The 15,232-nt window shown below is 41.5% G+C and overlaps 1 protein-coding gene across 2 annotated transcripts in view; it reads left to right on the top strand.

Moving 5' to 3' along the window:
• MYOF (myoferlin) overlaps positions 1-15,232 on the top strand; it is a 188,929-nt gene that overhangs the window by 103,481 nt on the left and 70,216 nt on the right. For both annotated transcript variants that reach the window (XM_088842143.1, XM_055425068.2), the window contains 2 exons: positions 13,607-13,784; positions 14,937-15,061. In XM_088842143.1, the coding sequence (XP_088698269.1) occupies positions 13,607-13,784; positions 14,937-15,061 (303 nt within the window). The remainder of the gene's footprint in view (positions 1-13,606; positions 13,785-14,936; positions 15,062-15,232) is intronic.

Here is a 15,232-nt window from a genome sequence, read left to right as displayed (position 1 = left end):
CCAATACCCAGTTGTGGTTGTGACCAATGATAGAAACAAGGTCCGGTGCTGTAAAGAGCAATATTGCATAGGAACCTGGAATGTTAGGTCCATGAATCAAGGCAAATTGGAAGTGGTCAAACAGGAGATGGCAAGAGTGAACGTCGACATTCTAGGAATCAGTGAATTAAAATGGACTGGAATGGGTGAATTTAACTCGGATGACCATTATATCTACTACTGTGGGCAGGAATCCCTTAGAAGAAATGGAGTAGCCATCATGGTCAACAAAAGAGTCCGAAATGCAGTACTTGGATGCAATCTTAAAAATGACAGGATGATTTCTGTTCGTTTCCAAGGCAAACCATTCAATATTACAGTAATCCAGGCCTATGCCCCAACCAGTACTGCTGAAGAAGCCGAAGTTAATCGGTTCTATGAAGACCTACAAGACCTTTTAGAACTAACACCCAAAAAAGATGTCCTTTTCATTCTAGGGGACTGGAATGCAAAAGTAGGAAGTCAAGAAACACCTGGAGTAACTGGCAAATTTGGCCTTGGAGCACGGAATGAAGCAGGGCAAAGGCTAATAGAGTTTTGTCAAGAGAATGCACTGGTCATAGCAAACACCCTCTTCCAACAACACAAGAGAAGACTCTACACATGGACATCACCAGATGGTCAACACCGAAATCAGATTGATTATATTCTTTGCAGCCAAAGATGGAGAAGCTGTATACAGTTAGCGAAAACAAGACCAGGAGCTGACTGTGGCTCAGATCATGAACTCCTTATTGCGAAGTTCAGACTTAAATTGAAGAAAGTAGGGAAAACCACTAGACCATTCAGATATGACCTCAATCAAATCCCTTATGATTATGCAGTGGAAGTGAGAAATAGATTTAAGGGACTAGATCTGATTGATAGAGTGCCTGATGAACTCTGGACGGAGGTTCGTGACATTGTACAGGAGACAGGGACCAAGACCATCCCCATGGAAAAGAAATGCAAAAGAGCGAAATGGCTGTCTGAGGAGGCCTTACAAATAGCTGTAAAAAGAAGAGAGGCGAAAAGCAAAGGAGAAAAGGAAAGATATAAGCATCTGAATGCAGAGTTCCAAAGAATAGCAAGGAGAGATAAGAAAGCCTTCCTCAGTGATCAATGCAAAGAAATAGAGGAAAACAACAGAATAGGAAAAACAAGAGACCTTTTCAAGAAAATTAGAGATTCCAAGGGAACTTTTCATGCAAAGATGGGCTCGATAAAGGACAGAAATGGTATGGACCTAACAGAAGCAGAAGATATTAAGAAGAGGTGGCAGGAATACACAGAAGAACTGTACAAACAAAAAAGATCTTCACGACCAAGATAGTCACGATAATGTGATCACTGACCTAGAGCCAGACATCTTGGAATGTGAAGTCAAGTGGGCCTTAGAAAGCATCACTACGAACAAAGCTAGTGGAGGTGATGGAATTCCAGTTGAGCTATTTCAAGTCTTGAAAGATGATGCTGTGAAAGTGCTGCACTCAATATGCCAGCAGATTTGGAAAACTCAGCAGTGGCCACAGGGCTGGAAGAGGTCAGTCTTCATTCCAATCCCAAAGAAAGGCAATGCCAAAGAATGCTCAAACTACCGCACAATTGCACTCATCTCACACGCTAGTAAAGTCATGCTCAAAATTCTCCAAGCCAGGCTTCAGCAGTATGTAAACCGTGAACTCCCAGATGTTCAAGCAGGTTTTAGAAAAGGCAGAGGCACCAGAGATCAAATTGCCAACATCCGCTGGATCATGGAGAAAGCAAGAGAGTTTCAGAAAAACATCTATTTCTGCTTCATTGACTATGCCAAAGCCTTTGACTGTGTGGATCACAATAAACTGTGGAACATTCTGAAAGAGATGGGAATCCCAGACCATCTGACCTGCCTCTTGAGAAACCTGTATGCAGGTCAGGAAGCAACAGTTAGAACCGGTCATGGAACAACAGACTGGTTCCAAATAGGAAAAGGTGTACGTCAAGGTTGTATATTGTCACCTTGCTTATTTAACTTATATGCAGAGTACATCATGAGGAACGCTGGGCTGGAAGAAGCACAAGCTGGAATCAAGATTGCTGGGAGAAATATCAATAACCTCAGATATGCAGATGACACTACCCTTATGGCAGAAAGTGAAGAGGAACTCAAAAGCCTCTTGATGAAAGTGAAAGAGGAGAGTGAAAAGGTTGGCTTGAAGCTCAACTTTCAGAAAACAAAGATCATGGCATCTGGTCCCATCACTTCATGGGAAATAGATGGAAAAACAGTGGAAACAGTGTCAGACTTTGTTTTTTTGGGCTCCAAAATCACTGCAGATGCTGATTGCAGCCATGAAATTAAAAGACGCTTGCTCCTTGGAAGGAAAGTTATGACCAACCTTGATAGTATATTAAAAAGCAGAGACATTACTTTGCCGACCAAGGTCCGTCTAGTCAAGGCAATGGTTTTTCCCGTGGTCATGTATGGATGTGAGAGTTGGACTGTGAAGAAAGCTGATCGCCGAAGAATCGATGCTTTTGAACTGTGGTGTTGGAGAAGACTCTTGAGAGTCCCTTATACTGCAAGGAGATCCAACAAGTCCATTCTAAAGGAGATCAATCCTGGATGTTCATTGGAGGGACTGATGCTAAAGCTGAAACTCCAATACTTTGGCCACCTCATGAGACGAGCTGACTCACTGGAAAAGACTCTGATGCTGGGAAGGGTTGGGGGCGGGAGGAGAAGGGGACGACGGAGAATGAGATGGCTGGATGGCATCACCGACTCTGTGGACATGAGTTTGAGTGTACTCCGGGAGTTGGTGATGGACAGGGAGGCCTGGCGTGCTGTGATTCATGGGGTCGCGGAGAGTCGGACACGACTGAGCGACTGAACTGAACTGAACTGAACTGAACCCTTTGACCAACGTCTCCTCAATTCTCCCAGCCCCTAGTAGCAACCATTCTACTCTCTGCTTCTATGAGTTCAGCATTTTTAGATTCTACATATATGTGATATCACAAAGTATTTGTCTTTCTCAGTCTGACTTATCTCACTTAGCATAATGCATTCAAGGTTCATCCATGTTGTTGGGCAAATAGAGAATTTTCTTCCTTCTTGTGCCTGAGTAATACTCTATTATGTGTGTGTGTATACATACATACATATATGTCATCTCTTCTCCAACTATTTCTAAGAATCGTGGGTTAGCCCTTACATGTTTAGAAATCTGAATTGTTTCTCCGAGCAGCCAGCTCATTGATGCCCCCCCAGCTCAGGCCTCTCTCTGCTGGGTTCCACCACCCATTCCCTGATGGCTCAGATAGTAAAGGATCTGCCTCCATTGCAGGAGACCCGGATTTAATTAAATACTAATTTAATTATTATTAAATAAATAATAATAATTAAACAATAATTTAATTATTATTAAATAAATAATAATTAAACAATAATTTAATTATTATTAAATAATAAGGCACTAACAACACACACACCACCCCATTCAACCCCCTCCCTAGCTCACAAAATTTTTTATAAATTTTTATAAATAAATATTTATTTATATAAAAAATAAATATTTATATTTTATATAAATAAATAAAATATTACATAAATGTAATAAAAATAAAAATGAAGTATATGAGCCAAAATCCCCAAAATATTTAAAACTCCCAAATTATGGGAATTTGGTTTATGCCCAATCACCTGAGTTTTTGTTTTTGCTTTTTTTAGATTTTTATTTATTTATTTTTGATTATACCTTGAGGAATGCAGGATCTTAGTTCCCTGACCAGGGATTAAACCTGGGTCCCCTGCAGTGAAAGTGCAGAGTCTTAACCACTGGACTGCCAGGGAAGTCCCCAAATCCCAACAATATTAAAAAGCAGGAGAGGAGCTGAGATTCCAAGGATACACTCACTCTTCAAGCTACCAGGAGTCCAGAGAATGAGATGAGCAGATCTGTGCAGTTTCTGGGAGGACCCTTTCATGAGAGTGGTCAGCCTGGAATGTAATCATGACCTTTGTTCCACTTAAAAAGATCCTGTGATTCATTTACAAGTAATGAAATTTTCTGGTAGAGTTGAAGAGGCTTCAACAAAAGGGCAACTTGGTCCCTGTGAAATAAGCATTAGTAACTCAGTGGTGTCCAACTCTTTGCAACCCCATGGATTATAGCCCACCAGGCTCCTCTGTCCATGGAATTCTCCAGGCAAGAATACTGGATGGGTTGCCATTTCCTTCTCCAGGGAAACTTTCTGACTCAGGGATCAAACCCTGGCCTCCTGTGTTGCAGGTAGATTCTTTACTGTCTGAGCTACCAGGGAAGCCCTGAAATAATATAATATATATTTGTCTCTGGTTCCTGACACAGAACTCCTAAAACCTTTGTGATTTCCTAAGTGATAAGAGCACTTGTGAGCATCTTTTGTTCTCATATTTGGTCTTTGATTCTGGTTCCTGACATAGAGTTCCTTAATCTCTTGGCTTTCCTGGGTGATAGTCTTTTGTTCTAATGAGATGATTTGGTGGGCTCCTGAATGGGGACTGCTCACCAAGCCATGATTTGTAGCTTGGAACTTTCAGCCTGACCCCCTCCACATCCTTCAGAGAGAGCGGCTAGAAATTGGGTTAATTGTTGATCATGCCTACAGTACGAAGCCCCCATAAAATCCCAAGTACAGGATTCGGGGAGCTAATGGGTTGATGAACTCATAGAAGTGCTGGGAGAGTGGTGTGTTTAAAGAGAGCTCCTTCCCACAAACCTTTCCCTGTGCACATCTTCCATCTTGATGTTCCTCTGCATCCTTTATCGTATCCTTTTATATTAACCCATATACAGTAAGTGGGCTTCCCTAATGTCTCAGATGGGAAAAAATCCACCTGTAGTGCAGAAGACTTGAGTTTGATTCCTGGGTTGGGAAGAACCCCTGGAGGCGGGGCATGGCAACCCACTCCAGTATTCTTGCCTGGAGAATCCCCATGGACAGAGGAGCCTGGCAGGCTATATTCCATGGGTTCACAAAGAGTTGGACATGACTGAGTGACAAAGCACACAGCACATATACAGTAAGTAAACTGTTCTCCTGAGTTTTGTGAGCTGCTCCAGCAAATTAACCCAAAGAGGGGATTATGGGAACCTCCAATTTGTAGCTGATAGGTCAAAAGCACAGAGGAAGTGGATGGGGCAGTGTTGTGGGACTGAGCCTTTTAACCTGTGGGATCTGATACTGTCTCCTAAGTGGATAGTGTCAGGGTTGAGTTAAACTTTAGGATACCCAGCTAGAGTTGGGCTTTCCCAGGTGGCACTAGTGATAAAGAACCCGTCTACCAATGCAGGAGATGTAAGAGTTGTGGGTTCGATCCCTGGGTCAGGAAGATCACCTGGAGGAGGGCATGGCAACCCACTCTTGTATTCTTGCTTGGAGAATCCCATGGACAGAGCAGCCTGGCAGGCTATAGTACATAGGATTGCAAAGAGTCGGACATGACAGAAGTGATTTAGTGCAGAGCATGTACATCTGGCATCAGAAGTATTAACTGTGTGATTGTAGTGTGAGAGTAAAGGAGACACACAGGAGGAAGAGTGAGTTTTTCCTATTCAGTTGCCAAAAATCCCAGTTTCCCATCTTTCTAGAGCAGAAGCTGACATGGTGCTCCAGATGGGCTTGATCAAGAGATCCTACAAAGATATGTAGGAGGATGTAGCCTGGGTGCTTTCCTAAGCAATCAGGCAGGTAAAAGATCAGCTGTTGCATCCTCAGTCTTAGCTCTCCCATAGGTCTGGCTCACGTTAAGTGTCAATAAGTATTGCTTGAGTAAGTATGTTGAGATTCATCCATTAGCTCCTATCGGTCAGAGGTGGCAAGCTGGCAGTTTTCTTTGGCACAGTCTCCTTGTCTTTGTCCTTTAATGTCCCATGCCTCCTGGGCCCACAGCCACTTTTTAGAGCTTTCTCCCTCTCATCAGGTATTCTGCTTGACAAAATCATCCCCTTCCCCAAATTTACTTCTGAAACTGTACATTATATTTCTTCAGAGTCCCTTGAGTCCCTTGGAAAAGACCCTGATGATAGGAAAGATTGAGAACAGGAGGAGAAGGGGACAACAGAGGATGAGATGGCTGGATGGCATCACCGACTCAATGAACATGAGTTTGCGCAAACTCCAAGAGGTAGTGATGAATAGGGAAGGCTGGCGTGCTGCAGTCCATGGGGTCACGAACAGTCAGACAGGACTAAGTGACTGAACCACAACAACCTTATACCGTGTACATCTACAGCTCGCACTGGTCATTGATAATCAGAAAGCCCAAAGGCCCTACAAAGTTAAACACCCATCAGTAGATAGTCAATAGACTATAATTTATGTTCTTCAACTTGCCCTGTTATAGGAGGTTTTTCCCCAAGGCTACTAAGGAACAGAAGCTGAGGCTACAGACTAGTCTAAACTGTTGCTGTTTACTTCTTACACCTTTTTGTGCTCTAAGAGCACAGGGGAAGTGCGAAAGGACTGGCAGAGGGAGAGAATTCTCAGCCTCACTATTCCTCCAGGACCCCAGGGCTCTGGGCAGGTGAGCAGATGGTCTGGGCATCCCTCATGGACTCTGACTTGCACAGTGGCCCAGGAATCTTGCTCACAGTGAGAACCTGCTCTGTTAGGAGTTGTGATGGCCAGAAACTCCAGTTATTGTCTTAGAGCTCAGACCCTCCACGGTGAGGATCCTATCAGGGTTCTGTAGGTGACTGTGAGTTCTGCGCAGGAAAATCCAGACAGAGCTAATGCAATCCTGGCCACGAGAGGTGTGCAGGGCAGAGCCAGCTGGACCAGAGGTGGTGTCCCCTCCTCTTTGCAGCCCCTCCCCATATAACTTCTCTTTTCTCTGCAGTAACAAGTTATTGTTGTTCAGTTATATCCAACTTTTCATGACCCTGTGGACTGCAGCACAACAGGCTTCCCTGTCCCTCACTATCTCCTTGAGTTTGCTCAAACTCATGTCCATTGAGTCAATGTTGCCATCCAACCATCTCCTCCTCTGTCATCCCCTTCTCCTCATGCCCTCAGTCTTTCTCAGTATTAGGGTCTTTTCCAATGAGTCAGTTTTTTGCATCAGGTAGCCAAACTATTGGAGCTTCAGCATCAGTCCTTCCAATGAATATTCAGGATTGATTTCCTTTAGGGTTGAGTTGACTGGCTTGATCTCCTTACAGTCCAAGGGACTCTCAAGAGTCTTCTCCAACACCAAAGTTTGAAAGCATCAATTCTTCAGTGCTCAGCCTTCTTTATGGTCCAAATCTCATATCCATACATGACTATGGGAAAAACCATAGCTTTGACTATATGGACCTTTGTTGGCAAAGTGCTGACTCTGCTTTTTAATATGCTGTTTAGGTTTGTCATAGCTTTTCTTCCAAGGTGCAAGTGTCTTGTTTATTTCATGGCTGCAGTCACCATCCACAATGGTTTTGGAGCCTAAGAAAATAAAGTCTATCACTGTTTACATTTTTTCCCTGTCTATTTAAGCTAGAGCAGTAACAGGTGGCTCCAGCTTAAATACTGATCATTCTTTCTGGGTCCTGACCTAGGCCCCAAATTATGTTTCATATTTTTGTTCCTTCCCTTCTCTGATAGGATCCTAGATGGTTTACAAAGAACAAGTCATGCTGTGTATATATATAAGGTCTGACTAACACAAATAACTTCCTACTTTTAATTTTCATGCAATTTAAACCAAACCTAGAATTTCCACAGCACTTTGGAACCACAGATTTTTCAGGGGACTTAGTTGTAGGTATTTAAGGAAACTCCTGACGAGTGACAAAAGTCTTCCAATCCCCTCTCTACCAAAGTGAAAGTGGACTAAGGTAGAGAAGTTTTTAAAGCATAAGCTCCAGAAGATGGGGCCCAACTATAAGTATATTTTAAAGCTCTTTAGGTGTCTTTAAGTATGTAGCTAAGGTTGCAGCCTGTAAGAAAGGCTTTCAGAAAAGTTTGAGACTCAGAGGGGTTTCTAATGAAATACTTTGGGATGTTTCAGTTATACCATGTCAAACATTTCTTTAACCAAAATGGAGGTTTTGTAATAGTGGGATGTCCCAAGGGTTTTTTGTTTTGTTTTTTCAAGTATAGTTGATTTATAATGTTGTCTAATTACCTATATATAGCAAAGTGATTCATTTATACATATATTTATATACATTCTTTTTATTATTTTCCATTATGGTTTATCATAGGATACTGAATGCAATTCTCTGTGCTATACCGTAGGACATATATTCATGCTGTTTATCCAGTCCATGTGTAATAGCTTACATCTGCTAACCTCCCCCTTCCACTCAATTCCTCCCCCAACCCTCTTCCACTTGGTAACCACAAGTCTATTCTCTTTGTCCACAAGTCTGTTTGTGTTTTGTAGATAGGTTCATTTGTGTCATATTTTACATTCCACATATAAGTGACATAATATAGTATTTGTTTTTCTCTTTCTGACTTACTTCACCCTATGACAGTCTGTAGGTTCATCCCCATCTCTACAAATGACCCAATTTCATTCCTTTTCATGGCTGAGTAGTATTCCATTGTATATGTATACCACATCTTCCTTATCTATTCGTCTGTTGATGGATATTTAGGTTGTTTCCATGTCTTGACTATTGTGAATAGTGCTGCTATGAACATAGGGGTGCATGTATCTTTTTGAATTTTGGTTTTTTCTAGATATATACCCAAGAGTAGGATTGTGGAATCATATGGTAATTCTATTTTTAGTTTTATCAGGAACCTCCATACCGTTTTCCATAGTGGCTGTACCAACTTAGATTCTCACAAACAATGTAAGGGGGTCCGTTTCTCCACATTTTCTCCAGCATTTGTTATTTATAGAGTTTTTATGGATGGCCACTCTGACCAGTGTGAGGTGGTACCTCATTGCAGTTTTGATTTGCATTTCTTTAATAATTAGTGATGGTGAGCATCTTTTCATGTTCTCATTGGCCAGTTGTATTTCTTTTTTTTATTATTCCATTTTTATTTCTTCTTTGGAGAAATGTCTAGGTCTTCTGCCTGTTTTTCTTTTGGGTTGTTTATTGTAGTCATGTTGTATAATGTGTCTGTATATTTTGGAAATTAAGCCCTTATTGATTGCATCATTTGCAGATATTTTCTCCCATTCTGTAGCTTATCATTTTGTTTTTCTGTTTTCCTTTGCTGTGCAAGAGTTTTTAAGTTTGATTAGGTCCCGTATGTTTATTTTTGTTGCCTTGGGAGACTGAAGGCATTGATAAGAAAACACTGGTATGATTTATGTCAAAGAATGTTTTGCCTGTGTCTCTTCTAGTTTTATAGTGTTAGGTCTTAGGTTTAAGTCTTTAAGCCATTTTAAGTTTATTTTGTGTATGATGAGAGGGTGTGTTCCAGCTTTATCAGTTTACATGCAGCTCTCCAGCTTTCCCAGCACCAACACTTGCTGAAGAGATTTTCTCCCATTGTTGGCATGTTCCCCTCCTGATTCCCTCCTTACTTTCTTCTATTTTCCCTTTTTTTCCTTTGTCCTACCTGGTTACGTGGGGATTTTCTTGCCCTTTCAGAGGTCTGAGATCTTCTGCCAGCATTCAGTAGATACTCTGTTGGAATTGTTCTACATGTAGATGCATTTTTGATATATCTATGGGAGGTGAGCGTCATGGCCTACTACTCTGCCATCTTAATCAGTCTACCCAAGTTTCTTTAAGACAGCAAACTGCAGTCACTGTCAGATGCTTTTAAAATTGTACTCCAGAAGTGTAAAATAGAATTACCATGTGCTGTGCTGTGCTGTGCTTAGTCGCTCAGTCATGTCCAACTCTGTGACCCCATGGACTGTAGCCCGCCAGGCTCCTCTGTCCATGGGGACTCTCTAGGCAAGGATAATGGAGTGGGTTGCCATACCCTCCTCCAGGGGATCTTTCCAATTCAGGGATCAAACTCAGGTCTCCTGCATTGCAGGTGTATTCTTTACCAGCTAAATCACTAGGGAAGCCCAGGAATACTGGAGTGGTTAGCCTATCCCTTCTCCAGGGGATATTCCTGACCCAGGAATTGAACTGGGGTCTCCTGCATTTCAAGTGGATTCTCTACCAGCTGAGCTACCAGGGAAACCCATATGATCCAGCAATTCACTGCTGGGTGTATACTCAAAAGAATCAAAAGCAGGAGCTTAAGTGGATATTTGTACAGCAAATGGATAGCAGCATTATTCACAGTAGCTGAAAGGTGGAAGCATCCATGAATTCATAAATTTATGAATGGATGAACAAAATGTGGTATATATACACTATTTTATTAATTAAAGAAGGACTTCCCTTATAACTCAGTCTGTAAAGAATCTTCCTGCAATGTAAGAGACCCGGGTTCAATTCCTGGGTCCAGAAGATCCCCTGGAGAAGGAAACAGCAACCCACTCCAGTATCCTTGCCTGGAGAATCCCGTGGATAGACGAGCCTGCCAGGCTATAGTCCATGGGGTCGCAAGAGTTGGACACAACTTAGTGACTAAACCACCACCAAACAAGGAGGCCATTAGACAGAGGTGGCTCTGATGTCTTGGAAACCAACATTAAGCAAACCAAAACGGAGGCTTGGCAATATCTCGAGATTAAGAAATCAAAGGACAACAAACCAGAAATATCCAAGTGGACTTTCCCAAATAATGCAACCACTTAAGCTATAGGCAATCAAATAATTTCCTTGTCTTCTTCTACATGTGCGCTGTAAAAGGTTTTTCCCTCACTCCTGTCCTGGAGTGCTCATAAGCAATTCCAGTTTTTGTTGCCAATTCCAGTGGATGTTTGCTCACATAAACACTTAAGTCTTTTAATATGTCTCAGCTTATCATTCAACAATACAATGAAGTATTATTCAGCCTTACAAAAGGAAGGGAGTTCTGATACATGCTACACCATGGCTAAACCTTGAGGACATTATGTTAAGTGAAATAAACCAGTCACGAAAGGACAAATACTGTTTGATTCCACTTTCATGAAGTACTCCAAAGTTGTTAAGCTCACAGAGACAGAAAAGTAGAAATGGGAAATTAATGTTGAAAGGATACAGAGTTTGTTTTGTAAGATGAAAAAGTTCTTATGGATGGATGGTGGTAATGGTAGCACAACAATATGAATGTACTCAATGCCATGAAACTGTGCACTTAAAAATAGTTAAGATGCTGAATTACATTATGTGTGTTTTACCATAATATTTTTTTTAAGTTTTAAAAATAGTTGGTTAAGTACTTCTGCAAATGAATTTCTGTATTCTTGCATCATACAAGGCAGAAGACCCACCCATAATGGTGATTCATTTTACAGAATTAAGGTCATGCATGGTATGGCTGAATAACAAGGGAAGGAATATCAGTTGATAAATATCCTTCAGGCATGAAACAATTTTTATTAGCTTTTTAGAAGTGAAAGTTGTCACTATCTTGCTATTTAGATGGTGGTACACAAATTGGTAGAAAAGTAACTAATAGGGAAAAAAGCGCAACAACAAAAAAGTCACCATTTTTCACAGTAAGGTGGCTATGTGACCTCCAAAACTCAAAGGACTACGGAACTGGGAGTTCCTTCCTTAGAGGTTTTTGAACAAAACTTGCTATGTTGAGAAATTTGTCAAGCAATTTGAATATTATCATTTGTAGGTCCCACAGATTTGCCAGTGGAGCACACAGCCAGTGTGGTTACTCTACAGTAAACACATGTTCTCATCTCCAAGCTGAGCAAGTATATAGAGACTGAGTTCCAGTAAGGACCCAGAACAGACTCTAGATGTGGACAAAATTAAACGGCAGAAAGCTCAAGACGTAATGAAGCACAGCAACTTAAACCATTTCATGTCTCTCTCTGACTGAAAAAAAAACACAACAGTGTCTGAAGATCAGTGGTAATATGATCCATAAAGAAGGAGAGATGCTATCTGAGCAAGGATTTAAGGCAGGATGGCGATTCAAGAGACTGTACTTGTGCCCTAATGAAGGAAGGCCTGAAGGGCTCATGGTCATTTCTGCTAGGCTGATAGATACTCCACGTGGTCATTGTTGGCCCTATGTTCAACTCCCTCACACACACATGCACTCAGTAAGCCAGTAATAAAACAAGCAACAAATAAATAACAAATGTTGGCAAGGATGCAGAGAAAAGGGAAACCTCATGTACTGATGGTAGAAATGTAAATTGGCACTATTACTATGGAAAATAGCATGGTGGTTCCTCCAAAAATTAGAACTGCCATAGGATCCAGCTTCCTTAGCTGTGCAAAAGTTCATAAGTTTGATTAGGTTTCATCTTTTGCTTTTATTTCTATTGTCTTGGGAGACTGACTGAAGAAAACATTGCTGGGATTTATGTCAGAGGATGTTTTGGATATGTTCTTTTCTAGGAATTTTATGGTGTCATGTCTTATATATATAAGCCTTTAGGCCGTTTTCAGTTTATGGTGTGAGGGTGTGTTCTAACTTCATTGATGTTCATGCTTTCCGACATGTGACTGTCCAGCTTTCGCAACACCACTTGCTGAAGAGGCTGATGGTAAATGACTACAGAATACCTAATAATTCAAATTATTAGAAATGTGTAAGTTAGATAGTAATGTTAGCCATAATCTCTCTACCTTCCCCAACATAACTACTGTTAACAACTTGATTTATATTCTTTATTTGCATATTCTTTGTATATGACAGTATTAAAATATATATTTATTGGGTTCACTTAAAAATACACCTTTTTTCCCATGTTTGCACATATGTCTACCTAAGTCGTTTTATGAACTTTTGCTCCATTGTATGGATGTTGATAGCTCAGTTTGTAAAGAATCCACCTGCAATGCAGGAGACCCTGGTTCAATTCCTGGGTCTGGAAGATCCACTGGAGAAGGGATAGGCTACCCAGTCTAGTATTCGTGGGTTTCCCTTATGGCTCAGCTGGTAAAGAATCTGCCTGCAATGCGGGAGACCTGTGTTTGATCCCTGGGTTGGGAAGATCCCCTGGAGAAGGGAAAGACTACCCATTCCAGTATTCTGGCCTGGAGAATCCCATGGACTATACAGAGTCAGACACGACTGAGCAACGTTCACTTTCTTTCATGGATGTAACATAATTTGCTTAACCAGTGGCCTGTTGTTAAATATTTGTATTGTTTTCATTTTTTTTTCTCTATTTCAATCAACTCTGCAAAGAACATCCTGGTATTTGTATCTTTGCCCACTGTGTGAAGTCAAGGGGAACTGCTACATCCAAGAACATTCTCCACTGTCATTTGTCAGTGCTTAGTCACTCAGTCCTGTCTGACTCTTTTGCGACCCTATGGACTATAACCTCCCAGGCTCCTCTGTCTATGGGATTCTCCAGACAAGAATACTGAAGTGGGCTGCCATGCCTTCCTCCAAAGGATCTTCCCAACTCGGGGACTGAACCTAAGTCTCTTGCATTGGCAGGTGGATTCTTTACCATTGAACCACTATCCCCTGGCATTTAACTCCGCACTAATTATTAGGGTTAGAATCATATCTGCTAGAGATCCACGTGTAAATAAGAGCAAAAGGAGTTTCTCTGAGCCTTGTGTCTACTGGTGCTTTGCAGAAATATCAGCGAAGGCGGAAGTACAGCCTGTCTGCTGTGTTCCATTCAGCCACCATGTTGCAAGACATTGGCGAGGCCATTCAGTTTGAAGTCAGCATCGGGAACTACGGCAACAAGTTTGACACGACCTGTAAGCCTTTGGCATCAACCACTCAGTATAGCCGTGCTGTATTTGATGGTAAGACTGACGCTGGCTGTCTCTCCTGCACATGTTTACAGTGGCTGCACCACAGGATGAGAAACACGCGGTGCATTCTCTCTCTGGCGGGTGTTGTTCCTAGCATACGCGTGGTGGAAAGGTAGAATGGGGAAGAGAGGTGGCTGGAGTTTAGACGCAGACCCTTTTCCAGGGGCTGAATCTCAACGCTTCTCCCACGCCCAATTTTGACACTGCCTCTGTTTTGTAAAGTCATAAGATGGCAGCTAGCTGAACACTGAGCCTCCCCTAAAACAGCTCCTGCCCCTGCCCTCCTCTGCCCTGCCTGGCTCCGGATTGCTTTTAGTTTGAATAGTTGAAGTGGATGGAAAATCAGCTTCTGGTCATCGCTCTGTTTCTCCCCAGCACTATGACCTTAGCACATGACTTCATTCTATCCCTCATCTTCTCTAGAGTTGCCATGAGGATTACATAGCTACATTCAAACAAAGATGGAGGGAAAATTGTCCCTGCTTTTATAGAACTTACATTCTAGAGTATAAAATAAATCATAATAGAAGTCAGAGTATGAGAATGCCCTAATAAAGATGTGGACAAATGGTTGGAAAGTGAAGAGAATGGAATGAGAAATTCTGATCCAATGTCTCAACAGCGTTGCCACAGTTTTTAGCTAATTTTTATGCAAGTAGTGTTAGGCTATAAAATGTAGGCTAATCTTTATAAGGCTCTGAGCAATACAAAATTCTATGTATCCAACTATGGTTTTCAAAAAAACAGAAAATTCTTTTTCCTTGTCCCATTCCAAAAAAAAATTTTCTTAGGATAACTATTTTCAGGGGCAAACACATAATCTAATCTCTTATGCTCTGTTTTCTGCTACCCTGTTATGTAATTATTAGTGATGCTCAGATGCATGGTCCCAAATCACCAAAAGATCCTGAGATCATTGTGCTAGGTTTACCAGGGCCTTTTAGAGAGATTTTTCAAAGCAGGCTGCATGAATACAGACTTTTTATTTATGCCTCAGTTGCTTAATTAAATAAAATGAAAGAATAAGACTACTCCAAACCATACCTCCCAGGCCTATGATTAACTAAGCAGTCCAGTTTGTACATCTCTTCAATAAATGTGTTAAGTGTCCAGTGTTCACTGACCCTCAATATTCTACACCAGGAAACTACTATTACTACTTGCCTTGGGCCCGCACGAAGCCAGTTGTTACACTGACTTCCTACTGGGAGGATATTAGTCATCGTCTGGATGCTGTGAACACGCTCCTAGTCATGGCAGAAAGGCTGGTGAGTTTCTTTTCTACATTTCCTTTTCACCAAACAGGGTGAGTTATGTATTAGTTAGAATGCAGTTAGGCTACTGAGGTGGTATCTGAGGTACCACAAGAATATAATGGAAAGCACGATGAACACTATTTCCCTAGTAACAGTTGAGGTAGGTAATCCAAGGCTGGTATG

The sequence above is a fragment of the Moschus berezovskii genome, chromosome 12 (genome assembly GCF_049115385.1).
Source record: "Moschus berezovskii isolate FMDL1 chromosome 12, NW_MosBer_1.0, whole genome shotgun sequence".
Classification (NCBI taxonomy): domain Eukaryota; kingdom Metazoa; phylum Chordata; class Mammalia; order Artiodactyla; family Moschidae; genus Moschus; species Moschus berezovskii.
The sequence above is the reverse complement of the archived record's forward strand: the minus strand, read 5'-3'. Positions and strand labels throughout refer to the sequence as shown.